At 42.3% G+C, this 16344-nt stretch overlaps 1 protein-coding gene across 8 annotated transcripts in view; it reads right to left on the reverse strand.

The window, feature by feature from the left end:
- Positions 1-16344, reverse strand: part of LOC118337875 (nuclear factor 1 B-type-like) — a 65702-nt gene that overhangs the window by 45232 nt on the left and 4126 nt on the right. For 5 of the 8 annotated variants that reach the window (XM_035675002.1, XM_035675000.1, XM_035675004.1 and 2 more), the window contains exon 2: positions 13131-13662. In XM_035675002.1, the coding sequence (XP_035530895.1) occupies positions 13131-13662 (532 nt within the window). Of the gene's footprint in view, positions 1-13130; positions 13663-16286; positions 16339-16344 lie in introns of those variants that run through there. The other 3 variants (XM_035675006.1, XM_035675007.1, XM_035675003.1) reach the window with 1 other exon arrangement.

Below are 16344 nucleotides of genomic sequence, written 5' to 3' on the forward strand. Positions count from 1 at the left end.
TGTTAACTTATTCTTAATTCATGCTTTTTTGCACATTTAAAGTAATGTTGGCCCTTAGTAAAATGCTAATGATTACAGATTAATTGAACATGTTCTAAGCAAGAATAATGCTATTAATAAATAATGTATTGGAGGTAATGACCTATGCTTTTTTTGTGTTTGTTGTCTAAAAGAAGTGGCGCAATGTTGCAGTGATACAAAATGGAAATCTGACACCTTAACCAAAGCCATTTAACTTTAATGAAATCTTAACCAGCTAAATAGATTTTTACGCTGTTATTTCTGTAGCAGTTGAAGCCTGAATGGAAACCCATGCATAAGTTAATGTAGCGCCTATCTTGTTTTCCCATTAACCAGCAAGGTGAGCCAAATCCATTACATCTTAGAAAGATTTGAAAAAAAAAATATCCACAACAGCTGTTTGGTAAACATACCGAAGTAATTGTTCCAAATGCCTTACTTTAACACAGATTAAATGCAATTAGAGGCTGTTTATCTAACCACAACAAGTCTCTCTGCCAAAAGAAAAACCTCTGGGAGCTGGGAATAGGATGACTTTTTTTAAGTAGCTTCCTTACGTACAGGAAGAAACTTTTATACACAAACAAAAGCGCATTGCATAGGAAGACTATAGGGATGGAACAAAACGGTTGGTTGGGTAAGGCAAGGGTCTTCTGAGGTGAATATGAAGAATTTAGGTCAGTGCAGCCGAGACATTTAACCAGCTCAAGCCGCTGCAGCCTGGGTGGAAATAGCACAGGAGGCCAGAGAGAGGGAAACCAGTGCGTCACAGCTCCCGGCCCGATTCCAGGCTCCCCCCGACGCAAACAAGAGCCATAACTTCCCTAATGATCCCACATCATGTAAGCCTCGAACACATTCCACCAATGGGGAGCGCTTCCTTTTCACCTTTGACCTCAAAGTGGGTGTGCCTACCTTTGACTCCGCGTGAAGTTCAGAACATGTAAGCGTGGTGCTAATGTGGTGGGATGAAAGAAAAAAATCATCTATGAGGTCTGAATGTCCCATTGTGAAAAATCTTTAATCCAAGTATGTACAAAACCTTACTGCAGCACTCCTAAAATCTGGAAAAATCCTACTTTAAGACCCAACAAATCTCTTAATATCTTAAATATTTGCCAAATCTTGATAATCTGACACTCTTTTGCTTTCATTTTCAGTCTCCCTGTCACACACAATTGCGCTGTGATTCAAAAGTCCAACACCACACACACTCACACACGCACACACACATTGTAAACAGTCTTTATTGAGACGTGAGTGCTTGTATAAACATAGCCAAGCCCTATTGAGGGTCCAGGGCTGGGTCGAACAATAAGAGGGGGAAAGTTGCTGGACGTTCCTCACAGACGGTGTGTACAAAATCCAATTATCAGAGCCACGGCATTAACATTCCAGCAGTCTGGCAGGTGACGGCTCCGTCTTTTCAGCCCCCCCCCCACTACACCACCAGCATGGGATAGAGTCGCCCGGCAGCACCTCGACAATACACACACACATGCAGGCCTCTTCAGCTCCCCCCGACCCCTTCCAAGATCCCCCAAGTATTGAGACATATAGAGGGAAGAAGGCAAAGAGTGGGGAGGCAGTTGGGGGGAGTGGGGGGTCCACCAGCGACACTGGTCTTTTCTTCAGGAGATCAGCGCAACCGGCCTAGCAGGCAGTATCAGTCAATGGGGCATTCTTCTCCTCTCTGTCTCTGGGTGAGAATATGTTGATCGCTGATAACACTGCTTTGATTGCCATAATGGGGAAACCACTTTTTGTTTTGAGCGTTTGCCTCTAAACAGTGCGCGCTTTGTCAGCCCTGGGTGATGTTCGTGGCATACAAGATGTCGATTAAAAAAAGGTTTAACGGTAAAACAAAAACAATGTTGTTGTTCTTGGCTACAGGGCGAGTTGATAATGGATTAAAATAAAGTCTGCGCCTATGGGCCTCGCAGTGACAAAAAGCAATGCAACTAACCCAGAGACCAGCACAGTGCAAGTTTAACCCTGCATTAGGGCTGCAACTAATGATTGTTTTCATTGTCAATTAATCTGTGGATCAGTTTCTCGATTAATTGATTTTTGTTTTGGGACATAAAATGTTCATCACTATTTCTCTAAACCCAAGGTGATGTCCTCAAATGTCTTCTTTTGTCCACAACCCAAATATATTCAGTTTACTGTCACAGAGGACTGAAGAAAGCAGAACATATTCCCATTAGAGAAGCTGAATGCAGAGAGTTTGGCCATTTTTTCTTAAAAAAAATGACAACATAATTTAATCAATAATGAAAATAGTTGGCAATTAATTTAATAGTTCACAATTAATACATTAATGAACTAATGGTTGCAGCTTATTCACTTAAAAACATGTGATACTAAAAATACTTTTAAAAGGCAGACTACTCTTAGAATTAGCATCTGCACTTTCTTTCAGCATTAACTGCTCTGGCACCATGCCATCCAACAGTTGTTCTTTTCTTTTCTTTACATACAGTACATGATATGGTGTACGTGATAGGGTGCATGTGATATGCAACACCTCTGCCTGGTATCCTGCCTTGTACCCTTGTCAGGTCCTATATATAAATGTACATCTGGCCCCCATTCTGCTCTTTCCATCATGTCATCTCTCATCTCAGACAAGGCTGTAAGAGATACATAAAGTGCTATACATTATTGGAGGGTAGGGCTGGAACAAATGATTATCTTTATTATAGATTAATTCGTTTTGACTGAATATTTTGTTTGTTGAAATAAATTTGGAATCTCCAAATTCCTTGTTTTGTTCGACCAACAGGCCTAAACCCAAACATATTCGATTTGTAAAGAGAGAAATGCCTTACGTTTGAAAAGCTGGAACCAGACAGCGTTTGACATTAATTTGACGTGACGATTATCGAAATAGAACTGAAATGACTTTCTGTCAATCGTCTGATTGATTCATCAAGTCGTCGCATCAGCACTATCATACATTAGAGTACAGTACATGATCCCCGCAGATTCCTTAAGCCTTGTCACCAAACACCTCGAGGAGGGATTAAGTTAAGAGTTGAAAGTGTGTTCATGCCTAGAAGCAATGTGAGTGAGGGTGGTAGGGCATGCCAGTAATCAATACGTACATTTCTGTATAATGGACTGAGTAAAAAGGTTATATGTAACACCATAAAGTAGTTGACATTAGGTTTTTGTACCCTCTTTTCATAGCTAACAGTAACTAAGAATTCTACTTTGTCCCCCAACAAAACCCTTTCCTTCTGTGTTTCACCGTCCTCCTCTGTGGTGAGATGTTAGTCAAGTGTCTTGTGGTTTTCTCCACCCGCACCAGAAGGCCTGCGCGCGGTTAATTATTCTTGGATGGCGGATGAAAAAAGTGAGTTCTTTCTTCTTTTTTTTTTTTCATTAGCTCAGCAGCGGTTTCCCATTCATAATAGTTGGCACTGGTTTCGCACTGCCTGCCAGAGATCACACCCCAACCATTTTCATTTTCCTTCATCCATTTGTTTCATTCATGTCATAGATTTGGCAGAGGCCTGCATCGTTTTCCTGATGGCCGTCGACTCTTCAACACCCGTCTTTTGAGTATCAAACTCCTGCTTGTGGCTTTGTTTTGCATCAGAGTGAAGAAAATGTGGAAACAACAATTCGCACTGGTTTGCATCCAAGTGACTTTTTCTTGAAAATGACAGTATTTCAGTTTTGGAATTATTAATTGTAATCTAAAACTGAACAAAAGATACTTTAACAAGGCCATGTAAAGGGCTGCTGACATGCTCTTGGATGGAGAGACAGACTTCACACATTGAAACTTTTCCTGGAAAAGGAGATGGATATTGTTTGTGTATGTGAGTAGCAGTGTTGGTATCAATCCAAAGTTTAAAAGAACCATTAAGTAAAGAGTGTGGGCTAACATCCCCATGCCTTCATATAGTATATTACCCTCTAGGATTGTGGAGGTAGTGAATGCACTGTGTAAAGCACTCTCCCTCCACACTTTAAGTGCATTACACAGAACTATTTGAGGCCCCAAGAAACAGCAGTTTATCATCATACAACTACTGGAACTATGCCCACTGACAGGAAAGCTATATCACACATACATACACACACACACACACACATTCAAACACAGCGCTCCCACCCACCTGTTCAGCAACCACTTTGCTAAATCTATCAACTGCAGATGCAGTTAATGCATGCACACAAGCTGAATACACGTGAGCTCATATGTGCATGTGAATCCAAACGCTCAAATGTACTGTACACATAGCCTGCGGATGCGGTGTGTTCTCTCATGGGCTGCAACCCAATCCCAGAGACCTCCAAAGTGTCAAATAAAACCCAGGCTCTTTAGTGTCGCTCCCAACATGGAAACAAACAAGATGGCTACCGTGTCTCCAACCCAAGCAAGCCTTGTGGGGTTCCCCAGCTCCCATCTGAATGGAGTTAGAGGCTGGCTAACAGGAGTGCAGAGGAGAAGAGTCTCCTGGGGCAGTTGGCTCGGCAAGCGGGACCAGAGGATGGCTGCACCATGGATTAGGGCCCCACAGTGGTCCATTGTTAATTGGGCGCCATGTGTGAAAGCTACAGAGAGATTAGTTTGTACAGCTGCTGCCATTTGTCATAACTGCCCTTAACAAGACACACATGGCAACCCAAGTTACAGCCAGAGGTTTTACAGAAAAAGGGGAGAAAAAATGTCTGGTGAGCGTCTAATAGTTGGTGAAACAGACCTTCATAAGCAGATGAAGATGTTCCTGGGAAACACCAAGCAAACTCAGCTGGGATCCCATAAGAGATGATGAGTTTGAGCATTACTCATTTAGCCATCTGTAGGTCAACTAGGGTTATTATCATAACTGCTCATAAAGCTATGTTAAGCCAGTAGAAAATCCCAGATCACAGGTTGCAAACAACTCTGTGAAAACAATGAGGGAATATCAGATATTACATCATGGCCCTATTGGGCAAATCTCAAGTTAGACAGGGTCTGTGTTTCATTAGACAGGCAGGCAACAGTGGGACGCTACAGAGATAACAAGAGGGCTAGTGACTGTTATAGCCTGATGACCTCTTGTTAGCCAGATTCGCTTGGTAATGTAGGCTGCACTATGAGGTTTAGGGGAGGGTTGGTGGAGTAGAGTTATTATTTGGTAAGAATCCACAGTGTAATTGTGGGTTGTAGGTCTGTGCACATGTTAGAGGCCTAATTACAATCTTGACTTGGTAAATCCGGAACAAGCTTTTAAAGCACTCTCACTTTCAATTTGTGCCTGACAGATGCTATAGAACTGTTTTTATTTAATCTAAATGCAGTCTTTTGAACTGAAGTGCAGGTGAGCAATAATCTTGTGTGTGTGGTAAAATGAGATCATGGCTTTCTTCATGCACATGTATATGGGCGTACAAGTGTGAACATGTGTCCTCATGTGTGCATTCTTCTGTTTGCATATAAAAGTTTGAAAGAGTTTTCTAAAAGTCAGCGCAGCTTAAGGACCAGCTGGGGACTTGTGCCAGTGGAGAGAGAGTGGGCCAATTTGAGAAGAATTCAAGCTATCTGGAGCCAGATCATATAGGCTTTCAGAGGGCACCATGGTAACGAGCCCCAGTAAAAATAACGGGTTTCATTAACCATCCTCTTGGTGCTGCAGCACTGGACTAGCTTGTTCTTAACACAAGTAGCTGCACAGTGGTGATTTCATAATTACTAAATTCATCGTTGTGTGCATTTTCTACTGGTCCAAAACGATCCAAAAATTAACATCTAATAACATTTTGCAAAAGTCATGGCAAAGGGGATTTATTCACTGCATCAGTTTGTTGTTTTAATGACTTGATGTAAAGCGGCGGTGTGAGAAGCAGATCTATCTGTCACAACGGTGGAGGTACCTCTGAAGAAAATCTGTAACATCTGCTGGTTTGGTGATCTTCAGATATGATGTTTTCATGTTGTTCCAACCAACAAAGCGTCCATATTTCCTCCCCTCCTGTCATTCCCTCTATATGGCTCACTTTAATCACATACAGACTCAATGATGCAGTGTTTCATAAAAGACTGCGTGTTTACATAGGTGCTAAAAATGGAAATGAGTTATTTTCCTACCCTCCTTGCCTTTTCTGCTGTTCTATAACTTTTCTTACTGCATGAGTCAATAAAAAAACAACCATATTGGGGGTTGTATTGTTTATTACATTGAATATATGGCTTCTTGTGCTGATGGTTTCTAAATTTGGGAGCTTTTTTAGAAGTGAATCGGACATATGTGAGGGAGGAGTGGAAGCTCTTTGGCTAGTTTTGACAACTCAATGGGGCGCTGATGAATCCGTCCCAAGCAGGCCATTCCCAAGCCCCAGACACCATATCCCCTCTTTGACCCGCTGCACTGACATTCGAAAGAAATCCTCTGGGGATTCGCCCCCCCCACCCCACCCCAAACAGCAACATGCCCACCCAAAAGTACATTTTGCACAGCGCTGCAATGGCGGGCCTTTCTCTTTCTGTCCCGCTCAGGTCTTGTCGAGCCGTCACAGTGATGGGCCGTACTGTACCACCAGACAAAAGAAGAGACAACCATCACTCTGGGCCACTGATCGGCCCTGTCTGGATTGAAAAGACTTTGATGGGGCAAAGCAGGGTGGGGGGTGCTGCACAGAGAAGTTAGTGTCTCCTGGGCAACCACTCTGATTGTCTGTCCCTGCCCAAAGTTCCCCATCCCACCCCACCTACTACCCCTTCCCCATTTTTTCTTCCCTTCATTGGTTGTTCACAAGGCTCCTTCCTGGGTAAAGGGGACTGGCTTTTGCATGAAAGTCTCAGTCTGGCACTTGAGGGTGCTTTTCTCCTGGTTGACTTGAGAAAATGCGAGGTCAAAAAACATCTTCACATGAATTCTCAATTTAAGACCTTTGTTTCTTCTCTCTGAACCTTCTTATACCTCTTTCCACTACAGACCCTCCGGTCTTACATGACAACATTTTTTCTAGCAGTTGCACTAGTATGATGGCAAAGGAGAGAGGGCAGCCATTGGATGGAGAAACTCAGGCAGCAGGGAGGGCCTGCTTTGTAAGGCAGGACAGTGAGGTACAGTGTAGTGCCTGGGATAGGGGGTGAATGTACCCATTTGTCTTCATTTGGGAGGACCGGCAGACAGGGTGGGGGTGGGGAATCTCTCCGTGAGGAGTGGGAGGTGCTGGTCCTCCAGTCAAGTGGCCTCGGGGGGATTTGAAATGCATTTGGGGTCCTCCCCAAAAGCCTGGGAAAGTGTGGTGAAGCTGAGATCTTAACCATAGACTAATGACACATACTGCAGTCCTTAACCAAGTGTAGCTACAAACTCAAATTTGAGTCTCCTGCTGAAATACACAAGAAAAGGCTTTTCAACACAATGCCTGTGCTTTAGAATGCCAAATAAAGGCCTTGTCCCATTTTTTGACAGATGCAACAGCGCAAACTGTGACACAGGCAAATTAAACACACTGTAGCAGAGCAAAAGAGGGAGCTGTAAATTTTGTTGAGAAAGAAGGCATCCACATTTCTCAGTGGCCTCTGCTCCGAGTTGCCTTGTTTCCATGGAGATTTATGTACACATGGCACACAAAAGAGGGCTAAGGAGGTAACATGGCCTGTTTAAGCCTTGAGGTATTTGCTTGAGCAAAACCCTGCTGCTAATAACACAAGCTTCATACTGAGCCAGGCAACCTGGCTGCACTGCACACAGGTTAGTGTTTGAGAAAGAGCAGGAGGGGAAAGAAGGCAGAGGAAAGTCAGATGGAGATCACAAACAACCAAAGATCATGGAGTGAAGACATTAAGCAAGTAAGAAAGTAAGAAAGAAAGAGAAAAAAACTAAAGGAAAGTAAGAGGCAAGAAAGAAAGAAAGAAAGAAAGAAGGAAAGAAAGACCACTGCAAAACATAAATAGCTCCCGGGTTAAGAGAAAAAGGATCGGGAAGACATTTAGTGGGAAGCGGAAATCAATAAGGCAAGCGGTGAAGCTGGGAGGGAGTTCTAAGTGGATTAGATTGAGAGAATGTGTTCGATAGGTTATGGCTCTGAGAGAGAGGTAGCCAGACACCGCAGGCTCTATTGCATACTAATAAGGAAGCCAGAATGGAAGCTAAACACAGGGTTGTACAGTTCAATCTGAAGAGTTTTTCTATATGGCTCTGGAGTCATTGGTTAAGGTTTTTCCCAGGATTTGTATTTTACGGTCTTCCCGATTTTGTTCTGAATGTTCACTGTTAAAATTCATGTCAAAGAATAAAATTCCACTCAACTTCCTTTTTATCCAACATCGTCTCACCAGGAAAAATGAAGAAGGAGCTAAATAACTTGCCCTCAACCCAAAAAAGGAAGACAAACAGTAGTGTCGTTAACGCTGTCTACTTACACCAACTTTTGTTTTCGCACTTCTGGCATGCACCCAGCCACCCTTTCTCTGGCCAAGCGCCTGGGCCTGGGACAGCTGTCATGGTCGCAGTCTCTGGGCTTGAGGGAAAGCCAGGGAGTGAGCAAAGAAAAGAGACTGGGAGAGAGAAGGAGAGTCATTTGGCCGGGCAGTGTGCCGCAGGGGTGATTCCTGATGGCAGAGGAGGATAAGGGGATGAAGGGAGGGAGGGATAGATGTTGTGCTTAGTCACAGACCTCCACTGTGACCCAGAAGGTCAGGCCTCCACACTGGCCGCCTGACCAAAGCCTCCGAGGCAGCCGGGCGGAAAACAAGATGCAAACAGCTATTCCACGCAGCATGGTGGGCAGGCGGTGACCAATCTTGAAGATAGGGAACAGCCAGGCTACCCAGCCTGAGGGATTGGAGGAGGGGGTGAGGAGGTGTGGGGAGTCAGTGGTACCTACTCCCCCTCACTTAGGCCAGTGAACCAAGGGACCACCAGCCAGACCAGAAGTAGTGTCGGGGGAGTGGAGACAAACAGTTGCCAAGAGACCACCAGTGATCCCGCGACCGCCGCAGTTTGACCCCGATTGAGGAGGTCAACAAGGGGGGCTTATGAGCAGCTCCCCCGCCTCCTCCCCTGACCAACAACACCCCCCCAGGCAAAAAGACTTCCTTCTCCACGTGCCGTGGGCCTGCAACGGCACGTTTTCACTGATCTGTTTTGCTCAATTAAACTTCAGAGGACACCCTGCCACATCTCTTAGCAAAGGTCATGACCCCAGGGGCAGAGGTTAAGTCTGGCGCTCGTAAAACAAGGTCTCCATTAACATGGCAGCATGTATTCACAGGTAATCCATCCATTTCCACAAACTATCATGACAGTGTGGAGAAAAAAAGTTACGTTACTGGGGGGGGGGAAGGACTCAAGGTAATGATGTTTTATGGCTGTGTTAACTTCCAGCACCAGAGTAATGGGAAAGCTGCTTGACCTTGACTTCTTTAGTCTCCCATTGGACTACCTCAATAATCATGTTCTGTCACTGCTTGAGAGGAAATCCACTGACAGCTTTTAAAAAGCTCAGTGGTTTGAAGTCATTTCTAATTTGTACTACCATTCCTACTTTATTGCACTTAAGCTTCCGCTTGTCAAATTAATTTATATTTGAGGTAATTTAGGAAAAGGTACGGCAGATAATTCCCATAACATTCCCCAAGATTCCTCCAAATTTTCAACTGAATTGCTTGTGTATCTTAATCACACATATTCTTTAGTTTTGTTATTTTTATCTTCATATTTTAGGCCCACATGTGCATTAAGAACAAGACGTTTAAATATACAGAACTTTCACTGAATACAGCTACATTTCTACGTTTGTTGAGGAAACAGGTATGAGAAGCATAACGAAACCAAATACAAACGAGGCCTGCAGTATTCTAACATGTCCTAACATGACAATTATCAACATGCCTTGTTACAACTATTTCATGAAGCTGTCGAACTGGATATGCAAAATATGAATCCAGGTGGGGAGAGTCGATGTTTAAAAAAAAAAATATATATATATAATTGCACTTCTTCCTATTCCGATAAATATAAAACATTGCATTGGAGTATAAGAGCAGTGTGTGTGTATGTGTGTGTGTGTGTGTGCCCCGTATTGAACACGGCCTGCCAGTTGGCACAATGGATGCCACAACCCCCACTCCCAGCCCCTAGCCTACTTCCCAGCGGGCATTCATCTGGGCATGCACATGGGTGCTACAGCCCTGACTGGCTAAACGCGTCTGTGCCCCAGAACAAGGGGGCTGAGTGCCCTCTCTAAATTCACCCAGCACACTCGCTGCCAACCCGCCGACCTTTCTCAGGCAGCAACCCACCAGAATCAAAAACAAATACACTGAACTTATTGATTTTTGCCACAAAAAAATAACAAGAAAAAATTGTGTTGGGTAAATAACGGCAGCAACATATTTTATGTTATCCAATTACACAACACAGCAGAAGTGAGACACTGCCAGGTAGCAGGACAGAGAGAACAATGTTAAAAGCAGAGTCCGGACCCATTTTTTTTCCAGCAGTTCGCACAAATGCCAGATTCTGTTTCAGACAGAGCTGTTTGCTAGTTTCTTTGTGTTTGATTGTATGTTTGTTTGTTTCGTGCAGTTGCAGCAGAACAAAGGCAGCGGCTTCCATTCTGCCACTGTCAAAAAAACTTTCCAACGTGCCCACTGCATTGCGGATGCCAACCAACGAATCAAAGGCATGCTGCAAGCAGACAAAGAGGGTTCGATGCCAACCTCCAAACCTCGAACAACCATTACTGGTGATTTGCCTGCCTCCCTGGCACAGTGCAAAACAAAATGGCGCCGCACCACACGCTACCACAATATGGCTGCATTGTCTGGAGATGGGCACTGCTTGGTAACTTGAAAAGGAAAAGACGCTTTAGCTTGCAAAAAACGAAAAAGGAAGAAAAAAAAGCATGCCCGTTTCTGTGATCCCGGTAAAAGAATGCTATTTTGTTGCCAAAGTTTCCTCTCAGAAATTCTGAGGACAACAGTAAATAGTCGCTCTGATCCATAATGCGATGTTGAATCCAAGTGCATTTAATTTCCCGGCGAAAGAGAACATTATGTTCACCATTTATTTCAAACACTAAAATTAATATTCTTGCCAATATTTTACTCTTCCTCCATAGCGGACACATTTGCCTAAAATAATATCTGGTGAAATACGGTCCATACTGTACAATACAAGCACTAACGTATTATTTAAATGGTCTATACTATAAAAACTATAAAAAACGGGACTAAAGAGCCATTCTCGAGTTGGTACTGAACAGTTAAAAATGCAGCAGATGCAAACTAGAGAAGCGGTGGCATCCTACAAAAGACACAAAAGAGGGTCTGATGCCAACCCCGGTGCCAGTGGCAACCATTATTGTCTGTGTGCTGTGCCTTCTGCTTTCCCTGGCACTTATCAAACACAAAATGGCGCTCAGGGTTTGATGATAATGAGCTAGCTATACCACCATTTCTCCCCCCCAATAGCAAAGTATTGGTGGTTATTCGGTGTCGCTGCGATAGATTTAATACAGGGGAATTTCAACAGGGAATACTATAGGGGGGATTCCTATAGTGTGAACAGATAAAGGGAGGAAGTTCAAACCTGTGAGGGACATGAATGACTGAAATTTAATTATATACTGTGAGAACCCTGAGACAGAAATGATCCGTTTAAAAGAGCTTTTAAAGGTTAAATTCTAGAACAGAAAATGATAGATATGGTGCCTAAATAAGAATAAAATAAGTATTGATTAGAACATTTCTAACAGATCTATACACATTTTTTTCCGTACTTGGGCATTGTCTAGTCTTAATTACTATTCCCCTTCTCCTATACCAGATTCAAATGTGATGTTTCTATCATCAATTAGTGGATAAAAAATGCACAATTAGTTTTTTTCCGTTTTACAATAAGAGGGATTTTGCACTGCAAGGCTGCTTTTCAAACAAATAATTTAGATTTTGGCTTAAATTGTCGGTGTACATCAAATGTTTCAGTAAATGACAATATTTTATTGTTTGTGTGGCATTCTTTCGGTTGTATATAAGGGGAAAAATAAATTAGAATTCAGTTTAAAAAAAATTTGCATGTCAAAGCCTATTCCAATACCTGGCAACAAATGTTTTCAGCCTCTTATTTCACACGGTGCTGAAAAAAAATGCACGATTCAGTCTTCACATCGAGCACATCACTGTGTCCGCAAGAGGCTTTCGCGTAGAATAAACCAGCTTTTCAGGAATTAAGAAAAGACAGAGGTTTCCATTTCAGCACAAACACAATCACACATCACACACACGACTGGTAATAGACACATTACCATAAAAACTACAACTCAAATGTATTGCAAATATTTAAAAAGTTGACTCCTATCTTCAATACTAGGCTGTAATGTGACTCAGTAATGTGTTATTAAAATGTGGGTATTACCTTTTTAACTGTGAAAATCTCAATTCAAAACAATATTGTTCTAATGTGATTTTCGACTGACAAAAGAAGAGTTTTTAAATTACATGTTACATTATATAAAGGGGAAGAAGATTTGGGGACATTTTTTTTTTTTTTTACATAGCTGAACAACCTCAGTTTTTAAAAATATGCTGTCAATAACAAAAAATGGCACAACAAGAGCCTTAGAAGAACCCTGTGTTACTGGTATATGAACTCAGTATTAGAAAAATATACAACTGGTGGGTTCATTTTAATTTAACCAGCTGGTACTGCAACTTTCCACAAATGTCACTACTTAATATCCAGACAAATCGAATACGTGTACAGTGTGTGTGCAATTGTACAAGCCTGTGTGTCTGTGTGTGTACAAGATAATACATACCCTGTCCAAATTATAGTAACTGAATAATTACTGAACACGAGTACAAGCTGCTGCTGGAGTACAGCAGAGCAAAGACACATTCAGAACATGTTCTACATTTAATAATGAGAACAGAGTGTCTTTTTCTGTAGTATTGCGCCACACTTGAACCATATAACAATTTGTGCTACATTAATACAGTAGTGACGATAAAGTCTCTTATGTTTATTTGTCTGGCGAATGTAGTCTCAGCAAGACTGCCAAATGTGACCCATGACCTTACCAGGCCATCATTCACACATGCGCCTTGGCTCACACACACACATACACACACATTATGAGTTTGAACCTACCTTGGTCCTGGACATAGTATGCTAGAAACAAGTCCAGCTCCTTGACCGATACTGTTATGTGGTGTGGCTGGACACAAAGTGCTGGGTTGGTGCAATGTGGAGACTTGACAAGGCGTTCCCCATCTGTACTTTCCAGGGGGATGCCTTTGAAGAGGATGACCATCACCAGGTCCAGACGCCAAACTTTGTCAGCCTGCCGCAAACAGTCGATCCGGCGGATCTTGCCCTTCTGGTCCGGGTTGGATAGCACACAGCACGGGTGCTTCTTGCCCGTCACGCTGAGGACAAAGTCCTCCCGGTACTCCTGCCGAATGTCCTTACGCAGCTTGGCCAGCAGCCTGGAGGCCCATTTTTGCTTAACCTCGGGCTTCTCGCTCAGAAGCTCGTCCTTCACCGCGCGCTCCTCATCCTTGGACATCCGCTTCTCGTGCTTCTTGAAGTACTTGCGTTTTCTGGCCTGGAGGTTGAACCACGTGTAGGCAATGGCACGGACGTGAGGGAGAAGTGCCTCGATGAAGGGATGAAATTCATCCTGGAGCATCCAAGGGACACATTGAGGAGAGGGAAGAGAGAAGGAGAGAAATATAATCAGAAACTCATGTCATCAAACATGAAGAAGAAATATGGGTTTAGTCAGCTACTAATCTGAGGCAGAAGGGAAGTCAGACCACAAATAAACAATTCCTCATAATCAGTCACATAATATCTTATTGGCAGTTTCAACAGCTTTAAGTCGAGAAGTTTCTTTAAACAGAGCAGCACTGGCTTTACCATCCTAGACGTCTCTGGGCATACCGCAGGTATGACAAGGACATTCCACTGTTTATATCAACTGCCAGCACTACAATAGCACCAAGCCCAGTGACTGAATGCATTCGCTTCTCTGCTCTCATTTCCCGAGCATGCTCTGAGCGGGACTCCTGTGCTTGCTGCTGCTACAGGGAGCATGCGTGAGGGGTTGCATTTCTCTTATCAAACTATCCACATTCCAACGTGAACTTATCCCATGTTCACGAAGGATGGAGGATAAGCCAGAGGGCCAAGTGGGGTGCAGTCACAAAAATAGGAAGTTGAGGAGATTGCCGCTCCACAAACAGCCTCGTACACAGGCTGTGTGTTTAAAATGCAATAAAGACACGATCAGAGGAGGAAGGAGGCATATCAAACGAAGCAATTGTGTGAGCGGTATTTTCAAAGGTTGAGGTAGGACTTAATACGAAGTTTGTGCCAAATCATTTTAAGTCTTGAGGTTGACACACACAATGACAGTCGCCCAGCTTCATTCCAATAACCGTGATATTAAAATCATGGCTTGCTTTTTAAATTTTCCATGTCTCTTTTAATATATTTAATTTTTAAATTAAACATGTAACGCTGAGCCTTCTTTTTTTTTCATAAATTATCACAAAAATATTAGAAGAAATATTTTTGACAGTCATTTTACGATTTCATATTCACATTATCTGTTGTACTCTGCATTATGCCGCAGTACACTTTAATTTTTAACGTGAGAAATTACCACAAATGTGAGTCAATAAAAATAAAAGAAAACTTTTTCAAACTGCATTTGACAGAATTTCTCTTGATCCCTACAACTAGAAAAAAAAAAGCTAAACACCAACATTTCTACAGCAACCCAGCACTTCTCTGACCTATGGGCAAATTATAAAAACCTCTTAATGCTTGTTCTCTGTAGGTGAAGGAATGTACAGGATAGTGTGGATGATTTAGAAGTGCTGCGAGTGACAAGTAGAAACAATAACTAATCTTCGTTTTAGGTCATTAAAATGTCAAATTTAATAAGCATAAGCAGCCCCCTTTTTGAGTAGGCTTTTGAAAAGTTAAACCACATATTGTTCTTTTTTGCGGTCTATAGGAAACCACAGAAATCCACTCCCTATCTGTGTGTGCCTGCCGCTGGTCCTCCTCTGAGAAGCCACGTTTCTGGTCTGCACTTATAAAACTCTGCTCCAGCACAGCAACGTCAAATTCTAATCACGTATTATACAGCGTGAATAAACATTTTATCCTCTCTCAGACTCTCGTTTTTAAATGTGTTATATTTAATAATGAATACTATGGATGCTTTACCTATTCATAGTCTTTTAGAGAGGTAAAAAATAAATGAAATACATTCAGAACTCCTTTAAATGTCATGTCCTCGCTATAATCCTGCCAATTAAGCTGAGGAACATAAGCAGTAAATGCTAGTAAATGTGCTTTCTGAAATCTTTTTCACTTCTCGTTTCCTGTTGAGAAACACTTTAAATATTCCGTACATTTTTTTTTCAACCAGGCTAAAGCCAAAATGCTGTAAAGATAAATGACTTGGCCAGGGCCTATGCAGTGCACTTCAGCTGGGGCCATAAAAGCACAATCCTCTTAAGTACAAACTAAACCACATCTCAGTCAATCACTTACTTATGCCAAGTAAAATATAAACAGTAAAACTGAGTCAGCCAAAACAGTCAGCTACTCTGTCCAACTGCTGAATCAACCTTATCATGCCTTTGATCTTCCTACAATGAAAGTGGCTTTATCTTCTTCCAACTTCACTTCCCCAAAGTATAGGGGTTTTACTCTAAATAAAAATATACACGTGGAAAAAAATACATAAACACGGCTCAAGCAAGGCTGGTAGGGGTGTGTGTGTGTGTGTGTGAGGTTATTGGAGGACGCAAATAATTAAACCTGAGAGAAAAAAACGAGCATACCTGTACCAATTACACAGGGAATATCAGGATGACAGTCTTGGGTTGTTATCCTAAAAATCATCTTTACGCACAGCTTTACGCACACAAAGAACGCATGAAGATTAGCACTTTTGTTACTTTTTAAGCGCCTGCGGGACTATTAAATGATTTTTCGTTACAGAACTGAAAAAAAATAAATCACCACAATTGTGGCACAAACAGTGTTCATTTCGGCTTGACAACTTTATATTTTTTCCAGCGCTATATTTGTACCTACAAGGCAAAACTTTGTTGTTGTTGTAAATCGTAAAAGTGCTTCCCAAGCGGAGCTGAAACTGCACAACCCTGACCCACATGCACACAACTTCCAATCCCCCGCGGCCACTGTCTGAAACCAGTTTTTATTAGAAATGTGCAAATCACAGCGACTCAATGTATATTAAAAATAAAAAGACACAAATACCTGAGTGAGACAAATTGGAGAATACATGACGAGACGGCTACACCAAAAAAAAAAAAAA

Source organism: Morone saxatilis, unplaced genomic scaffold (assembly GCF_004916995.1).
Source record: "Morone saxatilis isolate NCDOM2014 unplaced genomic scaffold, NCSU_SB_2.0 Contig4, whole genome shotgun sequence".
Taxonomy (NCBI): domain Eukaryota; kingdom Metazoa; phylum Chordata; class Actinopteri; family Moronidae; genus Morone; species Morone saxatilis.